The 21,163-nt window shown below is 49.7% G+C and overlaps 1 protein-coding gene across 1 annotated transcript; it reads left to right on the forward strand.

Moving 5' to 3' along the window:
* The first annotated feature begins 6,208 nt into the window (after positions 1–6,208).
* On the forward strand, positions 6,209–11,687 carry RHOV (ras homolog family member V). Its single transcript, XM_054199551.1, has 3 exons — positions 6,209–6,404; positions 9,825–9,883; positions 10,206–11,687. The coding sequence occupies exons 1-3, from the start codon at positions 6,209–6,211 to the stop codon at positions 10,644–10,646; spliced, it is 696 nt and encodes a 231-aa protein (XP_054055526.1). The 3' UTR covers positions 10,647–11,687.
* The last annotated feature ends 9,476 nt before the right edge of the window (positions 11,688–21,163 follow it).

Raw genomic sequence — 21,163 nt, forward strand, 5'->3', positions numbered from 1 at the left:
TACTTTGTGCCAGTATCAGTGCGTGCATGATTGCAGAGTGAGCCAGTTCATTGCCCCGCAGCAGATGATGGTGTGATCCACAATCTAAACACGAGTGCTGGTGCAGAAGAGAGGTCGGGAAGATGTGGCTGTGGGAAGAGGTAAGGGCAGAACAAAGGCAGCTCAGATTTAAGTGACTTGACCTGCCGCTGAGATAACTTAGCAGCACAATTATCATTTGAATTAAACCCTGGACTTCCTCACAGATTTCCACTACAAACGTGGCACTGATCATCACTCCACCTCACTTTCTATAGAATATTCCTTCACTGTGATCTACAAAAAAAATACACTGTGTTCATAAAAGCCATAGGCAAATAGGTGTATTATCCTAAACGCAACAGCCTCCATAAAATACCAACAAAAATGTAATATACAGCCTGGCTCTCAGACACCCCGCTTTGAGGAAAGTGCTGCAGATATCTAAGTCTCCCACCCAATCAAGAGACCATGTCCGGGAAGTGACACTTTCCCAGTGACACAGACAGTGTCTTTGGGTGACCACTTGAATTCTATGAACAAATTTACTACAGTAAAGAAAGGCTGTGTACCTATGGGTATCACGGTTGCCCATGAGAATCTGAACTGGAACCTACATGGCAAGCCATGCAACAATTATAATTTACACTGGAAGAGATCAAAGCTGGAAATGAGTTTGCCAGAGCCCACCTCCTAACCATTAACCAACCTCCCCAGCTTTCCAAACTCCTTGTCAGAAGCAAACTTCCTGCAGACCAGCAAACGCTGAGTGGAATCGTATTGCGCCAGAGCGGCAATCGCAGACCTGCTTACCACAGCTCCTCTGACACCTTAAGAAGTTTTCTCACGAGTGAACTACCAAGGTCTGTTGATGCTACGCGTGTGCTCCAGCGCATGCTGCCCTTCAGTGAGCACACCGAGTGCCCTCATGGAAGCTCTACAGGCGTAACCCGTCAGTCCTGGAATAAGCATACATGCAGCAGAGAGAAAGGACAGAAACATGCTTTTACAGTGAGAAAACCTTCTTCCCATCATCGGTACTCTGTGGCTGATCCCACATTTCTGATCCTCAAGGAAGATCTATAAATGATAAGCTTGAGAACTGAAACTGATAACTCAGCAGAGACAGTGGTCTTACAGCATATTATGGTTTTCCTAGTGATCCCTCTTCAACCCAGCACCTCAATATTCGGTGTTAACTGCCTGCCATTCCCCTGGTTCACATAGGGGATATGCTAATTCCCTCACCCCTTCCAGTTAAGTGTTGACTCCTCTTTTCGCATAAATTGTCTATTTGATTGCCATAATTAAATTAAGCTCAGAGCATTGTCTCCCAAACCTATCCTTAATCTGAAGTTTGCTGTTTCTGCTTCAGATTTAAAGAAAGAGCTTTGAGTGCCTTAAACCTTGCCCACTTTTTCACATTTATGTTGATTTATGAAAAGATGTACTTTCTCCAGCAGATGGCAACATACTTCTAAATTATTTATAGAACATCTGAGAGGCAGGACTTGTTCCTGTGCAAGTCAGACAGGAGATGAATTTGTCTTTGAGAAAGGGGCCAAGTACAATATAGGTGCTTATCTTTTCTTCTAATATTTAAGAAAATATTTTTTAAGTTGGTGGCGTTGTCATTTCATTTAAACTTACTATTCTGTAATCTTAAAATGTAGTATAATATTGTTGTTGTAGCTCTTTGCCTCCGCATTTAACTAGAGCGGCAGTGAACAGATGAACCAGAACATCTCTGTGCATCCCCCATGGCGTTGCTTTATTTCCGAGGAGCAATAAAGTAGTTTGGAGGCCAGGATAGTGGGAGCTGTATTCTCACTTTGTTTCTCTCCTTTTTTAATTTTCCTAAAAGGCATTTCAGAATCACACATCTCCAGTGCCCACCAGAAATACCCATTAGCTGCTATAGAACTCTAAAGTATTTTTATTGCTGTGGACTCAGAAACTATGGAGCTCCTGTCAACCAGGCGCTCTATACGGGAAAGCAAATACTAGAATCTTTCTTCCTTTGATTTCAGCTGTAGTAATTTTTCTGTGAATAGCCAGAGCCTGATTTTCCACTGACTTGTGCGTTGTGGCTATTTCTGCCTCTGCAAGGTTGATAGAAAACGATAGGAAGAAGAGTTTGACATCACTTCCTGCAGGTTGCAGTGACTAGACGAGGTACACCACAAGGGAAAACCAGGCTCAGGCTCTTGTCTTCACCCTTTTGTCTGTCACTTCTTTTAAGTGGTAATTACACTTGATTTTTCCCAGGGAGGATGCACACTCAGGTGCATGGCAAAACGCCGGTGACTCAGCACTGGTTGTCTCATCGCTTGCCATTATGAAGGCAACCGGACGGGCAGCCGCTGTATCTTGACTTCTTCAGCATATCTCTTGGCATCACGGGACCTGGTTTGCTCCAGTTTAGCCCCTCTCTCAATCCAGGTCCCCACCCGTCTGCCCTGCTGGGTGATGGCATTGTCGCCTGCGTTCATCATCACCCCGTTTCTCATTGTTTCGTGTTTCCTCACACGCAGCACTGTGAAAGGATTCAGAAATGTGATGTGAGGTCATCGTTTGCAAAGGGAGTGTGTTGACATACACAGCCCACTTGTACAAATGCATGTAAAGCTGAAGGCCAGGTTTGCTCACTGCTGTGTTAAGAGTGGCCAATAAATTTTTCTCTCTCTGTCAGTATGAAGGGACCCCTGCTATTTTTAAAGCTGAGGTCTGCCAGCTCCCACAACACGCGATGCTTTTTCTGAGGCAATGCGAGTAGTTCGGTAGGCTTTGCAAAAGACTATGAGAGTGGCTCCCACTCTGTGACCTTCAGGCAGGCTGGTCTGTGGCCACACATGGTTCTGAAGTTAGAAATGAGATCAGTCAGGGAGGCAGAATATGATATTGTCAGAGGTGCAGTACTGCTCAGGAACCAATGAAAGTCAGGACCACTGGCCACAAAAAGTCCCAGCATCACAATTTCCCAATATTGTAACACTGCACTTCAGAGGGGGAATTATACGGAATAGTTTGAGCTGATCCATAGCTTTGTCGTGTCTCCCTCAAGGGCCAAGCCCTAGTTTCCTCCTCACACAAATTGGCTTGGTTACTGTTTTTACCTTGGTCCATAGGTGTACTTCTTCTGCCACAGCTCCAGTGAGAAAGGTGGCTATAATTAATAGAAACTGGCAGAAAAAGAGGTGTCTTCCTCTAAATAACTGTGCTTTTTAAATAATAGGGCTTTGTACAGATGTATAAAGTTTGTTCGGTGCTGACAGTCACAAACTGCCTAAATATATAAATAGATTTCCACTGTAAATCACTGTGTACTCTAATGGAGCAGCTTTTCTATTTAAGAAGCTGTGCAGCCCAGCCAAATAACGGCGAAATGCGAACAGTACCTGAAATCTGTATTTGGTCTGCCTGAAAAGAGTTTGATCTTCTGCACTTAATTCCCAGTGGATGGGAACTCACATCATGAGGAATACCTTCGTAATTGGTGCTAATTATAATTCCTGGGAGAGAGGCCAAACAGAGCCTTGCAGACTGCGTGTTTCCCACTCTCTCTCGGCAGAGGAGCACCACGACAGGGAGGCAGCGCGGGATGGGGCTCTCCTGCCCTACCCACTGCCTCTGCGGAGCCTGTCCCCGTGGCTGCTGTTCGGCAGCTCATAGGAAAGGGACAGGCTTTCACAGAAATTAAAAAAAAAACAAACCCAAACGGCACAAAAAATCTTGCAAAACCAACACGTCTGACTCCTCACTGCATCGTGAAACTAAACCTGCGCCTTCTGTTAGCCGTCAGGAGCAAGGCAAGACCTGAGAAACGAACCCGTGGGAGCTGCCCTGTTTGTTTGCTTAATCGCTTAGTTTAAATATAGATTAAAAATCACTTAAGCTCATCCACAAGTTAAGTATGTGTCAACCAACGGCTGCCAGAAACTGCAAGGGAAAAAGAACATAGTCACAGAAGGAAGAGATTTTAGGAAAGGAACAAGAGAAAAAAGGATTCAGTCTTTGGAGAGGGGCGACAGTGTATCTTCTTAAGGAACATCCACTCCTAAGTAAACAGCATATAGGAAACAAGAGCTGCCAGCTTCTCTTTATCTCTCCCCCCTGCCACTGCTAACACTTGCTAGCAGTGAATAACTTGGTGAATAATCCCTCATTTACATTCATTTCTTCCGATTAAATGGAAATGTCATAGTTCACAGAATGTCAGCCTGTGCCTGAAACGCACTGAAAAACCTCTGCAAGATCCTCACTTGCTGTGCTGCCTGCCCCGGCTGCCGTGGAGCGTGTCCTTGCCGGTCCCGTCGGAGGCACGGACACACCTCAGGCGTTCCAGAGTATCGCCTGTCCCAGCACCTTCTGCCTCCTCTGGAGCAGCTCAGCTGTCACCTGGCTCTGAACTAGCACTGGGGAGCGTGGCACTGGAAAAAGCCAACCTAATGCAAGCCCGTCACTTGAGTTAGCAGCCACTTGCCATTAGCAAAACTATCATCTGGCACACTGTTTAGCATCAGCCTAGTTTGTAATACCATCTCCCTTTTTTTGTAGCTATAGAAATTTAAGTTTGTGCTAGTAAGAACACAGAAGCTCAGGCACTGCTGATCCACAGCTCCTTGCAGCACAGGTCTCCCTTGCTGAGAGCAAAATGAAGGACATCATGTGATGCCACCAAAGGGGTGGCATTCATCGACAGCCTGGGTTTAGGTCCCCCATTAGGAAATGGCTCCACTTTCAAATACCGTCTCCCTTTTTTTGTAGCTATAGAAATTTAAGTTTGTGCTAGTAAGAACACAGAAGAGGTCAGTCAAAGCAAACTGCTAGAGAAAACTGCAGAGAGGAAGCCTTCTTGCTGTTCCCAGGAAGCTTGTGGGCCGTCTCCAAAGAGTGGACATGCTTTGTCCAGCCAAGACTCTTGAACCTGAGGGGCTGCAGTGCTGGTGACCTCTCAGCCATGGGGAAAAGCATTTTAGGCTGCGCCTGACTTAAAGATGTCTTCTCAAGTTTAGCATTAATGTAGGTGAAACACCTGGGTAGCTTCTCAGTGTGGATGCAAACCGTGGTGAGACACAAGCTCAGGCACTGTTAATCAACGGCTCCTTGCAGCACAGGTCTCCCTTGCTGAGAGCACGATGAAGGACATCAGGTGATGCCACCAAAGCGGTGGCATTCATCGACAGCCTGAGTTTAGCTCCTCCATTAGGAAACGGCTCCACTTTCAAAGCTGATGTTGCAATACCAGGTATTGCACACATTAATGCTTTGCCCCCAGTGCTTTCAATCGCTTGGTGGTGTTACCCTGGGGCGCAATGGTTGCTGTGATAGCGCGGCCACATCTCTCCTTTTAAGTGGTGTGTTCCCACTCTTCTGTTTGTTTAGTCGTACTTCTTTAGGCAGTGAGCTCCCCAGGGCAGGGATGGAGCCAGCTTCTCAGCTGCCAAGGGCACAGTGCAGCGTGTGAGCAACCGGCGGTGAATATGAAAAAAGGCAGTAGACTGGGAACCCCTGCGCATGTCCATGGAGCTGGGAAAATTTGCTTTGTGGCTTTTGCCAGCGTGTAGCAACAGCTCGGCTGGGTCAGAGGAACTCCGTAATGGCAATCACATCGTTAATAAATGTGATGCATTTCTGTCACTTGTTGTCTATTATCCCTCACGATACGGGGCAGCACTTGTTGATGTTATCCCTGTCATGCCAGAAATCATGGATGCTGCGGGCGGGGTCAGTGGAAAGAAAGGCATCAGCGCTGCTTCTTTTGAACATTTTGAACAGAAAACGGGGCGGGGAGAGGTGGGGGGGAAAGGTGACTTTTTCCTGTGCGTACACAAAGTGGAGCACGGCGTGGCCTTGGGGTCCTACCGAAATCCCGAGAGCAAGAGCTGCTCGGGGGTCACCCGGCGGAGGGCGGGGGTGCGGCACCGGGGCTGTAGCCCGCGGGGCGGTGGCGGGAGGCGGTGGCCGGGCCGGGCTCCCCTCCCGGCGGGGCGGGCTGGGGCGGGACTAGGGAAATGGAGGCCGGTTTTGGGCGCAGGGCGGCAGGTGTAGCGATGAGGAGCGGTGCTAGGCGGGACGGAGAGGGTGGCCCCGCACGGCAGCGCGCAGCCCCGACAGCAGCTCGCCCGCCCGGGTATGGCAGTAGCCCCGCCGCGCCGCTCCTCGCACTGAGCCTCCCCTTGTCGGTGCCATGCCCCCCCAGGAGCTGCTGGACTACCCGCCCGCCCTGCGGAGACACAACCCTCCCCGGGGCAGCGGCCCGGAGCTGGGCATCAAGTGCGTGCTGGTGGGCGATGGCGCCGTGGGCAAGACCAGCCTGGTCGTCAGCTACACCACCAACGGGTACCCCGACGAGTACCAGCCCACCGCCCTCGACACCTTCTCCGGTAGGCGCCCGCCCGGGCTCCGCGGTGCCCCGGTCGGCCGGGTGAGGGGGGCGGTGAGGGGCGAGCTCCGCCGGGCACAGCGGAGCCCCCCTCGGGACGCGGGACTCCCGGGGGGAGCGGCCAGCGCAGCCTGCGGGGCCGGGGGGAGGCTTTCCCGGTGGGATGGGCTGCCGCCGGGGCTGCGTACCGGCGGGGGGTGGGAGGGGGCTTTGCGGGCGTGGGGGCACAGAGCCCGGGAGCGCGTTCTGCCGCTCGGCCCGAGCCCCTCGGGCGCTTTGTGAAGTTTAGCAGGTGCGAGTCCTGCTTTTTGCGGCTTCGCCTATCAACAGGGCATGTGTCAAGTCGGCTGGCGAGTTCTGTGAAATCGGGCACCTTCCTGGTTTTGTGGTGTTATTACGGATAAATGGAAGAGGACTTAATTTATTTTTTTTTTGGTAGCGGTGGTGGTTTTTTAGCTCCAGAAGTATCACAGCATTGCACTGTAGGTTTTCTAGCTTCAACTGATACTCAGCAAAAGCATCCTTTTCCTCACATGTCCACTGAAGCTAAAATTGAACAGAGGTTTCCAAGAAGTTGAAGACTTCAAGCCAGGTCTGGCTAGAATTGCCTTCCCTGTCAGCTGATGAGCTCTCATTAGTTTCTGCTTTTGTAAATGCCATCTTTATTCTTGTTCTCCACTCCTCTCCTCTTGGGATCCAGTTTCTAATATAAACCCCAGGAAAGTACAAAGTCCTTTGAAGCGTTTCTGATCTTCATCTGATACAAAGAAACACAACAGTACATGACAGTATAGATCGGTAGATTAGAGACGGGCTCAAATCAGACTAGGAATGAGTCTTCTAATGTGTCATAGTCTCAGGGGTTCTCAGAGGGAACTCTACAACCTTAGAGGGAGCGTTTTGTTTGTCTGAATGTCCCCCTTACTTGCTCACTCTTACACTGGGAATTGTTGATTTGCCTTGACACTCTCCAAGCTCTTCCGCTGTCCCTTGACGGGAATGAACCAGGAACGTGCTGCTGTTCAGCGTCCAGCAGCCTTTTGGCAACAAATGTAAGGAGCCCTCGAGTCCTCCGGGGGAAAGATGACTGCCCTCTCTGCTCCCTTTACACTGATGTGTACAGTTTGGGCTAAGAGAAACTTGAAATTACCATAGGTATTAGCCTCCTCTCCAAAAAATTCAGAGGCTCCCTGATTAGCAGCGAGGAATTTGAAGATAGCTGCACATGGGTTTAGCCCCACTCTGAATGTCCAAGTATCAAGCCAGATTCCCAGAAGTGCATAACGTTTGCAACTGATAGAAATTAAAAACATTAAAACCAGGTCTTCCAAAGTTCACTTTCTATGAGGAAATAGGAGAATAGAGAAGTTTTCCTTCCCACCCCTACTCTTGGCATTCTGGATAAGCTTAAAGAAACTCCCTCCTTGGATTCACGAGGCACAGTTCAAGATCCATTCCAGAAATTTCAGCCCAGTTCTCTCCGCGCTTGGGGAATACTTGCAATTGAAACTGCCAGCAGAACCGAGCTTCACAGTTTACATCCTGATGCTAATTCTGGATAATGGACTGTAATGCCAATAACAAGATAGGAGAAAGTATTGAGTTATCAGGGGAACGGCTCTGGGACTGTGACCCAGCCGCATCTGTCTGGGTGCTACCTCCTGCTGGGTGTCACTGCCAGGTAGAGCAGCCTTGAGTGAAACGTGTACCCGGTGACCTTTCTCCACCAGGCTATCCTGTTCTGCCGGCCCCTTCGCTATTGTACCGAAATCCAGCCTCATCCTGAGGGTGTGGACCTTGTGAGGGCGGTATTTGGAGGACTGTCAGAGAGCTGCTAGCTTAGTTTAGGCTAGCAGCAGGTACAAAAAACCCCTTGTGCAAGCACTAGAGCAGCAGGTAATATACGTGATGCCTTTCTTCTAAAGACTGTAAAACACTTCAGAGATGCTAATTCCTTCTCTCAACACGCTTGTGAGACAGAATAAACCAGATACTAGAAAGGCAAATGCCCAGTGCCTTGAAGATCAAGTCAGGATCTAGCAGGTTCTTTGATCAGGAACAGGTTTCTCCTCCTCCTCTGGGGCAAAGATATGGTAACAACCCAACCGTTTCCAAGTCACAAGGAAGCATTGACTTTCAGCTACGCTGCGAGGAGTGGCATGGAGGTGGACGCACCCACCCCTTCGTTTTTCCGTCACTCTCAGTCTTCCACCAAATTTCAGTTCGTCTTTTGTCTGTGTCTCCCTCCTCCCCAAAGTTCTTTCAGAGAGAAGCAGCGCTCTCCTCCCAGATCTTGTGTGGAACTCTCCAAGTCAATTGTTTCTGTCACTTTTCTCACCCGGCTAATTACTTTAAGAAACACAAAAGATTGATCCTGCTTGGGTTGGTTTTGTGTTGTTGGGTGTTTTTTTTTTTAACAAAAAGGACAATAAAGCCTCCTCCCTGGGCACAGCAAGGGCATTTAGCTAGCTCATGTCAAGTGTCAGCCATTGTCACCTTAGCCAGGATGTCTGCCTTTGTTCACCAGAGCACAGCCTCATCCACCTTTTCAGGACTTTCAAGTGATTTCCAGCCCCCCCAACCCCTTTCTCCTTTTCGGCGGTTCCTAGCCAGTCTCTGTGGTGTCTGTGTGCTTAGACATCTAACAGTTGCATCCCAGATTTCCATCAGAGGTCCTGCCAGCCCTCAGTCTGAGTCAGCTGATACCACATGAAGGCTTACTGTGATTAGGGAGTGAAATGGGAGCAGACCTTACATGTGTAACTCAGCAGTTTTTCAGTGTGTGCGTAGTCTCTGAAGGGGATTTCACTCATCACTGTTTCCTTAATTGCGTCTTCATTTCAAAGTTGGTATTAGGCCTTTGCTTTTCCTTAGCTGGGACACTTATGGAAATGCTCATCTTTTTTTTTTTTCCTTGGCCAAATTTCTGGGCTGGATGGGAAAATTCTTCAATAGCCTGTTTAATGGAGACTGATTTGAACTTACACCCTGGGCCAGGAAGCTAGGAGCAAGTTGCTGAAGTTCTCAGTTTGTTTTTATCCTTATCTACTTTCTTGGGGTGTGGAAGAAGAACAAGTTGTTCTCAGGGCACTGTTTGGCTAAGGGCTCTTCTTCTCCTAGCGAAGAAGTTGTCCAGTAATATGGAGCAATTCTTTCAAAATACTGGAGAAGAGCCCAAAACACCTAAGGGCTAACCAAATCAGAAAGTCTGTTGCAGGTCTCTTAATGTTCCCAGTGCAAGCCTCAGCTGTTTTAGTGGGGTTGTGGAGGATGCTCAGCAAGGAGGACAGACTTAAGTGACTTCAGCAAGTCTATTCAGTGGGATGCAAACCAGAGTGCTCTGGGGAAAAAATCGGTATGAGTGTGCATGTGTATGCTGGACGACTCCCTTACACTCAGCCTTATTCTCTTTCTGCTACAGTGCAGGTCCTGGTGGATGGAGCCCCGGTTCGGATCCAGCTGTGGGACACTGCTGGACAGGTAAGCTTTATCAAAACAGCTGTGGGCTCTGGTCCTCTGGGACAGGGGCTGTTTGCAGGCATTTGAGAAAGGCAGTGTTTAACTGGGAGGGAAGGGAATGCGCTAGTCCAGCATCAGGCAGTCACAGATGGGTGAATCACAGACTTCCTCAGCTCTGAAACTTGTGCTCAAACCATGGCATGGCCACGAAGTTAGCTTGATGCCCTGCCTTTGAGGGTGTTGCTGTCCTAGATAACACATGAAAAGGCCACTGCAGCATCATGATCTTAGAGTTCAATCCAGTGAAACCTTTTTTTTTATTTTTCCCCTCCATTTTCTACAGGAGGACTTTGACTGTTTGCGCTCGCTTTGCTACCCTGACACCGACGTCTTCCTTGTTTGCTTCAGCGTGGTAAACCCAAGTTCCTTCCAAAACATTACCGAGAAATGGATCCCCGAGATACGAACTCACAACCCCCGGGCACCGGTGCTGCTAGTGGGGACACAGGCAGACTTGCGGGATGATGTCAATGTCCTCATCAGCCTGGATCGCTACCATGTGAAGCCCGTGCCCCGGCCTCAGGCAGAAGGTCTGGCTGACAAAATCCGGGCTGAAGCCTACCTGGAATGCTCAGCACTGACCCAGAAGAACCTCAAAGAAGTTTTTGACATGGCCATTGTCAGCGGTGTTGAGCACAAAGCACGGCAGGAAAAGAAGATGACCGCCAAAGGCATCAAAACTCTTTCCAAGTGCCGCTGGAAGAAGTTCTTCTGCTTTGTTTGAAGCTGCTTTGAGGGGGGAAAAAGAAACACCCAATGCCGGTATTGGCTCTGCACCTTCTTCAGGAGTGACTGCTCCTATGGCCCCAGCAAGGAGGGTATGATAAGCTGCTGGGCTTGGAAACCTGGCTCTTGCTGGGTTACAGTAGCAGATGCCTGGGAGACATGAACTGGATTTCCATTGTGCCGGGATGTGGAATGGTCCAGGCAGCTATAAGTACCTGCCGGACATGTCTGTAGTGTCCCAGGCTAATGGGAGCCTTTAATACACCAAGACTCGGTACCCCAGAACAGGCAGGATCCTTCCATTGTTCAAAATAACCAGTTTTCTGTCTGAAGCTCACACACTTTTGGAGTCCTGACGCAGCATAATAAACGTGAGGGACTTTTGAAGTCTGCCTATGTTTTGGCTGATTTACAGGCTTGGCAGAGAGTAGGGCAGGGGCAGTTACAGGTGACTGCAGTGTGGTCAGATGTGGGCTGCTGAGTTTGTAATGCGAGACTTGTGTTTGCCCCTCTGATTCTGCTTGCCAAAATAGGTAGAAGTCACTGGGCTGTGAAAAAGCAGCGCTCTTTCTTAAAGGCCCTGTATTGTGAGTACCCTTGAGAAAGTTTTTCCTAAATAAAGGCCATCAGCAGGCTGAAGAGAAAATGCACTGGGAGCTACAGTAATTCTTTAAGCAAAACGTTTTCTGAAGAGGACTCTGCACTCCAATGGGTGCCAATGCTATAGCCCTATCTTAAGAGGTAGTTGTAAACTTGGGGACCTATTTTGAAAGGCCTTTTTGTGTGTGTGGTGTTTTGAGAGAAAGAATGGGTGAGGAACAGCGCTGAGTGGCTCTGTCTAGCAGAGACCAAACTGTGTCAGCGAAGGGTTTGTAACACTACCAAGGGGTGAAATGTAGATGGAGAGCCATGCAGGTAATGAAAGGAGAAGAGAGAAGGAAGAAAAGGAAGGGTATAAAAAGGAGAAAGAAATGTAAGGAAGGAAGAAAGGGAGACAGAGAAGGAAAAAAGAAAGGACATTGTTAAATGAAAGTTGTGATTCTGCTTAGTTGAGATGCTGATATTCAGGGAATCTTCTAGGGACCTGGAAAATTTGCTAACAATCTCAATTTCAAAGTAATATTGTCCATACATTAAGTGCTGAATCAAAAGGAGAGGTTTGTAGGGAGAGAGAGTTCCTCTTGGTCAGTAAAATCCTCAGTTTCAGATCTATGCAGGAGAACAGAATTTACCTTGTACTGTTCTTCCTGAGGCTGCAGAACAGGAATGGGGGGCTCAGGGCTTCTTTCTGTTGTGCTTCCCTTTCTTAAAAGTCACTGCTTGATCTGCTGAAATCAAAAGCAAAGGAAATCCATGAAGTTCCTGCCAGAGAAAAACATTCACTATGTTTGCTCTGTTGCCCTCTCGCCTGTTTCTCCGGGGATTCTTTTCCCCGTGAGTCTACTCGCATTTTATTACAGAACTTGCATCAATTTCTGAAAGTTCTTTCACAGAGACATTTCGTTCTGGTTTACGTAGCAGAGAGCGTGATAGGTCTGTCAAGCAATGCTTTCAATACTCAGGGTGTTCTCTGCATCTGCCCATGGCCCGTCACTTTGAGGATGCTCTGGAGTAATGTGACAGAAAGGGATATAGCTGTGGATTGTTTGCCTGGCACCAAAAGCAAGCATGCCTGACCTAGTGGGCCTGTAAGAAAAAAAACAAAAACAGAGGTACTATGGCTTTGGATCCAAACAAATGCCTGCAAACATCTCTCACAACTATCTCTTTGTGGCACAGGTTGTGTAGTCCCCAGGACGTGAGACAAGCCTGCTGGGCGGTGTCACAGTATGAAAGAGGAGGGCAGGTCTTCTTACCAAGGGAAGTGGCCCGCAGCCTTGGAGCTGCCTGTAGGGTAAGGCTTAGAGACCTGAAAAGGATGGTGCGGCCAAGCGAGCAGAACGTTGAAATGACTCCCCCAGCTGAAATGCCATCTGGGTCCAGTGAGGAGTCCGAAGAGGTGGAGAAGTGACTTGTCCTACATGCCTCTAGGCAGGACACCACTTCTTCAACAAAGCTCTCACTCAGCAATGCATCCCTGCATGTATTTCCTACCTGTACAGGCACCTTTGCTGTATCACTAGTTCAGTTTGTCTGTTGGGTCTTTATGCATTTCTTTAGCCTGTGAGACCAAGGGCCGTGTTGTGACCCACTGAGGAGCACGCCATACCCCTATGGGGTGAATCCACAGGTGGAAAGAACACCAGCCTCCCCTCCTGCTGGGGAGAGCAAGGGTTGTCCTGCAGTAGCTTAGTATGCAACAGGGATTATTTCTTTCTGGAAAAGAAACTGTACTGAGAGCTGCTTTCTTCCTCTGTGTTTGTGTCTAATATTTGTTCAAATAAATTTTTTTAATGTCTGCAATATGTGTTTGTAATTTTGTCAGGGCAAAGTAAGCTGGGCTTAAAGATGGAGGATGAGTTATTCCGTTTTACTGACAATAGCATAAGAGGGAAATTGCCCCACTTCTCCTTCCATGTCCTGACCCCCACTAGCAATGGTAAAAATCCCGTCATAGCTGAAACCTTCCAAGATCCTTCTGTTGCCTCAGTTGATTTTCCTCTCCCTCAGCAGCTGCTCAGGGTGGAGGCTGCCAAGGGGGATGGAGCAGCGAACATCCAAGGCTTTCAGTGTCTCTCCCTGTAAGCCACCATCCAGGGATCAGTCAGGAGACCCTCCCAGCACCCTCTGAGACAAGCCCACGGAAGACTTGCATTTGGAGCCTTAATAACAGCACGCTGCTCTGTCATTAGGCTGGTGGGTAATTTAGCCACCAGCCTTATTTAACTTAAATTGGTAGTTAAACACTACTCAAGTGCTGAAAAATTTTGTTCGTGCTACATAGGGCACAAAGGCTCCATCCGAGATAGCTCACAGGCTTCATCCTTTAGCCTTATCATCAGCATCAGAGGTAGGGCAGGGCTCCTGTCTGTCCACATCTGGGGCCCCCAGAGCTGCTCCAAAGGCAGAGGGCTGGGGAGTGAGAGTGCTGGGGGAGCTCAGCAGAGAGGTGGGAAAGAAAACGGACAAAACCCCCAGTGTAGCAGCGGTAATGAGCAAATGTGATTCAGAAACTAGAAGGGAGTAGAAAATTACTGCCGATAAAACATGATTTGGGAATTTGTTTCTTTTTTTTTTTTCCTTTGACAAAGTCTGAGACCGCACTGTCCTCCTGCAGTTTGCCGTTTGCTAGATGTAAAGCGACCTGTGGGATTATTTGGAGCCGGCTCCCAGCTTTGCAGCTTCCCAGCATTAAAGCTTACAGAAGAACCTGTGAATGGAAATAGCAGGAAAGTGTGAATTAACTTTACAGGGGGGTGAGTCATCCCACTGAGCCATATCCTGTCATGTGCACAACAAGCACCCTAAAACTGCCTGAAACCAGGGAACAAAGCGGAGCTCCTGGGGGTGAATCTGTCTCGTTAAATGGAGTGTCCTACCAAAGCCACCAAGGCATTTTTAAAGCCTTGTCCTACTCCTCTGCGTGGTGCGGTACCAGACCTGTGCTACTACCTGGCTCCGGTACAGTTTGGGCTTGTTTCTGCCTTACAGTGCTGCTTGACCAACCTGTATTTTCAGATGATGCTGAGACCACAGGAGGGTTCCTGGGAGACTGTTGCTAACACAAACCACCCCGCCAGCCTGGATGAAGCTAGCCAAGCCCATTACTAGGCCAGCACAATTCCACATGAGTGTCACCTATGTTATTGCCAGAAAGGATCCTTATGATTAGTTGATCTGACTTGCTCCGTAGCACAAAGCTCAGCATTAAAAGCTAAAAAAACCCCAATGTTCCTATAGGGTAGAAACTCTCTCGTATCTTCTTTCTTCCTCAGGTCCCTGACTTGGATCCTGGTCAGGAGACTCCTGCATCTAGCAGAGTAATTCAGCAGGGCTTTCCCACCAGTAAAAGCAACGCTGCAAGTACTTCAGTACAGGCACGCACCACATCGTGTAATTCTACATGAAGCCGGTGTGCTAGATGCCGCTCTCAGCTGGCATCTCCAAAGGAGCTGAGCTCGGATGTCAGCAATGGTCGGAACACGGTGTGGAAAAGACCCTTTTGTTTCTTTTCTCCGTAGGTAGCACACCCTAAATAGGCTTAGCTGTGCCAAGAAGGTTCCCAGCTGGCAATGCTTTCCCGAGCTTCCACTGAACCCTGGCTGGGAATTAATCCCCAAAATAATACCAAGTTTCGTCTGACTCAGCACAGCCTCCTTCCAGCGCCAGAAGGGCAAGTCTGAAAGGTCCCTTCAGGAGATCTTTATGCCCTGTAGGGTACGTCCTATTTACTTTGAAAGGACAGCCTGAATTATTACCAGGTCAGGAGCTGACATGAGTCCAGCAGGAGGGACCTGGCTGTGCTTGAACCCTGTTGAAATGCAATTACCAGGGAATGGCGCCCTCCCCCATTTCCTGAGAGGGGTAGGATTGCGTTAACAGCCTTATCGCATTCTTAACACCCCCCAAATTTAATCCTCAGGTGCTAACTGCCTTTTTTTCTTCTGATTGCTCCAAGTTTAATGCTATTTATCAATTAGGCAACAATTTCCAGCTTGGAAGCAGGGTCTGGTTTGAGTTTTTCCAGCTTCAGCTGGGTCAGCTAAGTAGCCTACTTCAACTTTGCTTTCCTGCTCCTGGTTTGGGCTAGGTTGGTCCCCTCCCGTGGGCCTCTCTGTGGCCTCACAAGGAGCAGCGTGGGAACACTGGAGGGGTGGGAGTGAGCAGAGGCACTACTCAAACAGGTGCTGGCACCACAAGAAATGTTTGTCCTCTCGCAGCCCGTGCTTCCATCGAACTGCTGCTCTTCCAACGCTGACGGGAGTCCTCTGTGGCCAGGAGGCTGTCCTTGGCCCGCCTCGTCTGCTTAAACATCTCGGCTCTCCTTTACATCATTGCCTCTCTTGGAGCCATGCTAAATCACTCCCTAGTGGGTCTGGGAGCTGAGGCGTTTATACAAAGAAACTGCTCAAATTTTACAATATGGGTCCAAGACTGCCCTCCCTGTACTGGAGGATGTTGGTCAAGACCCAGCTCCCGGTCTGCATCTGCTCCCAGAAGAGGAATCAAAGAGCTGGCCCAGCCGGCACCTGGGCCTCCTGGAAGCTGCTTACTCATGCCTCTGCGGAGTCCAGCCCTGGGCTCTCCGTTCCCACCGTGTAAATACAGCATTGTACTTGCAAAGACCTATTGCACAAGAGAGCAGGGTATGTTTCAACGTATCCCTTGAGACAGGTTCCCTCTGCTGCAGCCCCACGTGATCCTGGTTCCCAGGGTGACACCATGCCCTTTCCAGCTCCCGGACTGCACCGCTCGGCATCCAAACTTGCTGGACTTGTTCTGGAAGAGCAGGAGGAGATGTGGGTCCCATCCTCCCCCTCCATCCCCTCACCTCCAGCGCTGCCCCTGGGGCACTGTTGTGAACTGAAATACTCTGGTTTCTGCTGCTGTGGAGGAACATCAGGTGCGGGAAATTTGGCTCGGGGACAAGTTTCACCACGAGTCACTGAGCCAGGCTTTTCTTTCCCATGAGATAATCTTGGGCGGGGCAGACAATCTCTTAAAATTAAAATACAATGAAAATACACGGGCTTCCCAGGGTTTAGGGTAAGTCTCTCTTTCCTTGTTTTCTCAGAAAGTGAGCCAGGGCGCTGCTGAAACCTTCCGCAGGCTTGCGGTGCAGAGGGCAGCGACTGCTCAGCCTCGGAGCCAGGCCTGGCTCTCCGGCCAGGGGATGGTCCCACCGGTCCCCCCGGCCCCTGGCTGGCAGCAGGAGCCCACCCGTGGGACCTGGCTCCGCTGGCAGTGAGGGTGGGAGAGCTCCACCTCCTGTGGAGGCACCTCCACAGCCCTGTAGAGGAGGATGGATGGGAGAGCGTGGGTTGGCAAGTCAAGCATGGATGGCAAAGCCCCCCTTCCCATGACACCCTGGTGGCTGCACTGCTGTCTTTGTGCTGGTGGTATGGTGGCATGGGGACAGTGCTGCTGAGTTCTGAGTGGCCACCACTCACACTTGTGCTGGTGGTGCCATCACCACTGTTACACTCTGGGGGGGCTCAGGGCACTCAAGTCATGGGTCTCCACCTTCCTGTAAGTGTCTCGCCCTGCGACCCAGCTTAACCCTCTGCTTCTCCAGGAAAACACTTGGTTAGATAGCTTGGTGGCAACAGGGACACAGGGAGAAGCCGGGGTGTACTGGCTGGGATCTTGCTGGCGGCGAGCGTCAGCACCCCAGCCCTGCCGACTGAGGCGCTTTCCCATCCAAAGGGGAAAGTCAGCATCACGTGCTGCAGCGGGACCCGTCGTGGGAGGATTCGGTTCTCCCAGCAGAGGCTGCATCCCTGCAGGGCTAGACGGGAGGGAGAGAGGCTGGGAAAATGCTGCCTGAGCAGTGAAAATGGGTTTCGGGTGGTATTGCAGAGCCCCAGCTGCTCTTTGCTGGGCCACCCGCCCGGGCAGCGGCGTGTGCCTTGGGGACGGCTGGTGCCCGCTGCTGCCGGAGCCGCTGGGATGGCTGGGATGGCTGTCGGCAGTGCTGCAGCCAGCCGGGAGGCAGGAGGAGCACCCGGCTACGGGCAGAGCTTCAGAAACTGCGCATTCATCTTCCATGCCAGTAAGTCAGAGAGCGCCCGGGGCGGAGTGATGACGCACGGCACACCTGAGATCATTTTCATGGGAATAGACCCGTGAGAGACAGCGAGAGGAAGAGTCAGGGAAACTCTCCCAGCACTTCAGTCGGTGTCAGCATTCACAGGGCAGATTTCACAAGATAAACAAAAGCCTTTAATAACCGCACTGGAGGGAGGCTTTGAAACCCTGTGGAACCTCTGCCAGCAGAGAAGAGCGGCAGGCTCCTCACGGCGCACCAACGCCACCAGCCAGACAGAGACTCGGCGGCCGCAGAGAAAAGAAGGCTTGCAGAAACCAAACCGTAAAGATCCGAGTGCGGGTACCCGAGCTGTCCTCCCAGCTGTGGGTAGTAATATGCATGGTGCTATATATAGCACAGATGAATATTCATTCCTCTCACTAAGGGGTTTTAATAACATGGAGCAGATGAAAGATGTCAGCCACCCTGGAATATTATCTGGGCAGCAGTGTGTAATCTGAAGGGAGGGTAGGAGAGGATATCTAATGTTGTGATATCTTCTACAGGATGATTGGGCTTATTTCTTGTAAGCCAAATAGATTTGTAGAATAACAAGAGTTATTAGCGTCTAATAGTAAAGTCTTACGTGTACGAGGCTCCTGTCAAAGGATGCTAAGCCTGAAATACGGGGACTCTGAGCTAACTAATAAAATACAACCGTAACAGGACATCCTGCACCACCTGGTTGGTTGCCTTATGGGTACCAGTAACAGCAGCATCCTGCCTTTCCATGGAGTGCATTTATTCACTCTCTCCAAACATCTCTTTTCACATGATAAAAACACTGCATTAGGTGCTGGGAGAAAGGTAAGACCAAATATAGTTTAGGTCACCAGAAACCTGGACGTGCTAACCCAGGCTTTAACATCATTTCCCTGTCTGGTTTTGGGCGAGTAACTTTCCCTTTTCCATTTGCAAAAGGGAGCTCCTTCCCCTCCAAGGGGTGTGATACGCATTTATTAACTGGTATTCACAGGGTGCCGTAGCAGAGGAAGGGTTGTTGCCAGGGCCATCACAGCGCTTCTCCTCATGGTCCTCAAAATGGGAGGGTCCTCATGGGTCCTCTGAGATGTGTCCAGACACCAGTCTCAATTATTGTCTTCCGTGAGTTGCCAGAGAGATCCGGAAAACCAAACACTGTGATTATAGCTCCAGCGCTGGGGTTCGTGCATTTAAGGGAGGAATCCAATACTCATTTAGAGCAAATGTCTCCAGCCTTCAGAGCTGTTGAAAGAAACATGAAACCCCATGGTCTGGAAAATTAGGACATGATTAAAGGGAAGTCCTATGCATATTGCTACTTAAACGGTACATATGCCACCTTGATGATGTGACAGGAGAGGAGGAAGAATGAAACATGGCGTCTTCATACAGCTGGTACTATCGAGTGCCCAGAGAAAAATAAAGAGATGAACCCAAAATGCAGAATGTGGAACACTTGTGTTCTGCTGCTTCCACCAGGTGCTTGTAGCATCAGCAGAGCTCTCTGAGCACGGCCACAGCCCGCGTGGATGAGGGGCCACCACACAGGAGGGCTGGGAACCCAGCAGCAGCAGGAACCGTTCCCAAGCAAGGCTCAGAATTAGCTTTACTTATGGATGGAGAAACAGCATCCCACCTTGAGTCTGTCGTGTTGTAGAATGGGGAGAGGAGGAAGAGGGGTTCTCATTATTGAGACACCTCTGCATAGTTTAGGAGAGAAGATCAGCGAGATGAGAGCAGCACACGTTTCCAAGAAGGCCAGCTCTCTGGGCAAGCAGCCAATGGCCCGAGCAGACATGCCTGAGCCCATGCTGAAGTCTGTGCTGATGGGCTGTCATGGTACCCGACGTGGCTGGATGAAGCCAGCTCACCACCACCAAACTCTCATCACGCTTCCTAACTGAGGTGCAGACAGACTTTCAGGCGCAAAAAAGGTGCACCTGAGGGGCTTGAAGCCCGCCCGCCACCACTTGCTGTCAGGTACGGGTTGGCCCATTTCCTCCTCCGTCTTCCAGAGGTGAGACTGGAGTGGGGCTGCTGAGCACCTGGAGAGGGAATGGTACACTCCGGGGTCCAGCCTTCTTCCTGCCTCATCCGGACTAATAGTCATCCAGTGAGGGGGTAGTTTTTCTTCTGCTAAATTTCAGTGCTGACTTCACTGATGCTGCCCTTCTGTGTTTTATTGGCACCCACTGGAAATCTCTGGCCACATCTGTGGTCTAAATAATTATAGCCTCCCAGCAAGAAAGGATGAGGGGGCAGCACAAGCATTTAAATATTACAAACGGGACTCTGCAGCAAGCACCGGTTGCTCTTCCCTAAACTCCTTTCTATACATCAAGGAGCGTAAAAGAGTAGGAAGAGACCGAGTCCTGCTCTCAACCCTCCATCCTAGAGCATGGCTTTATTGGTAATTAAAAACTACATCTCAGCTTAATTTTCTTCCCACAGTTGGTTGTACTCTATCTTACCCCCATCTCAAAGAGGCATGTCAGTCCTTTCATATCCTCACTGGAGTTCACAGAGGTTTGCCAGCATTAATCAGAGGCAATTACCTCTGCCTCTTTAGGCAGGGATATCAGACCTGAGCCTAGGGTGACTCATCCCAAGATCGCTTCCCCTGCAAGGTTCTTCCAGACATCTCCTTTGCCTGGAGACCTCAGCTGCCTTTGGTCATTCCATGCCTGGGAAACTCTCCTGGCAAGGAGCAAGCCCCAACTACTACCCAGCCCCGTGTAATCCACATCCTCGTCTTTTCATCTCACCTGGTGGAACTGATAAGAGGGTTACAGACTGGTGCTGGCCAAGAATTATCCAACCAACATTTTCACATTTTGATAGATTAGCTTTTTCCAATGGATTTTTGGGTGGAAGAGTCCTGTTTTGGTGACCACCTGCTGCAACGCAGCCAAGGCTGCTGGACCACAGGCTGCTCTCGGCAGTGGGTCTGGATGAACCCTGGAGCACCCCAGCCACGCTGACCACACCTGACTCTGACATCTCCAGGATTCCCACCTTCCTGCTGAGAAGAAACGAGTTGGACCTTCAGCCCTTTCAGCTCTGATGCCCTAAGAGCCCTGGCTGGAAGAGGATCCCTTTCGAGATCCCTTGGCTCTGTGGGAAGGGAGATCCCTGGGAGGTGAACAGACCACGCTGCTTCTTTCATTTAGGAGGGAAAGGACTCATGGTTTCCTAGAGGGAAAATTTTCTGTCCTACAGAAATCCCAGGGTTCAGCATGGGTCATAACAAAAATCTACTTTGGAATAATTTGCCGGAAATATTCCAAAGTAGTAGAAATAAATGTGCCAGAGAAGTAATGGAGATCGGCAAGCTGTCGCACTTGGAAAGAAAGTGAAATCTGTTGACATTATGCACAATATGAAGTAGCTACTTTGTTACCATCAATGTTATTATTACTTAGTAATAAGTATATTTGTTATTAAGCTCAGCCTGCCAACACAGACTCTCTGAGCGTTGGCTGCAGGCATCTGCCCCACCGAAGCCTGCGTCAACCTCCTAGAGATCCTGACTCTGCAAATAAAGACTCAGGTGGCCCTGGCCCACCGACCTGCACATACCTCCAGTGCTCCAAGCAAGCATTTGCAGGAGAGCAAAAGAAATCTGGTGGTTTAAAAGGTCACAGACTTCCATCACAACCTCTCTGGCTGGTCAGGGAGCAGAGCATTTCACATCGTACCTGCCATGCTATGAAATGAGGTTGGAGAAGTACGAGTGATGGGGACCTGCTGGGGTAACTCCGTGAGGATCACTCTCCTTCTGTTTCTTCCCTTCCGCTCCAAGCAGCCCACCAGCTAGGAGAGATTTCTGGTGTTCTCAATGATTT

This window comes from Rissa tridactyla, chromosome 4 (assembly GCF_028500815.1).
Source record: "Rissa tridactyla isolate bRisTri1 chromosome 4, bRisTri1.patW.cur.20221130, whole genome shotgun sequence".
In the NCBI taxonomy this organism is placed as follows: Eukaryota; Metazoa; Chordata; class Aves; order Charadriiformes; family Laridae; genus Rissa; species Rissa tridactyla.

Excerpts from the sequence above, each read along its gene's own strand:
- RHOV (XM_054199551.1), top strand. The coding sequence starts at position 6,209 with ATGCCCCCCCAGGAGCTGCTGGACTACCCGCCCGCCCTGCGGAGACAC. Across the intron at positions 6,405-9,824 it reads CGCCCTCGACACCTTCTCCG|TGCAGGTCCTGGTGGATGGA; the intron begins GTAGGCGCCCGC and ends TTTCTGCTACAG. Across the intron at positions 9,884-10,205 it reads TGTGGGACACTGCTGGACAG|GAGGACTTTGACTGTTTGCG; the intron begins GTAAGCTTTATC and ends CATTTTCTACAG.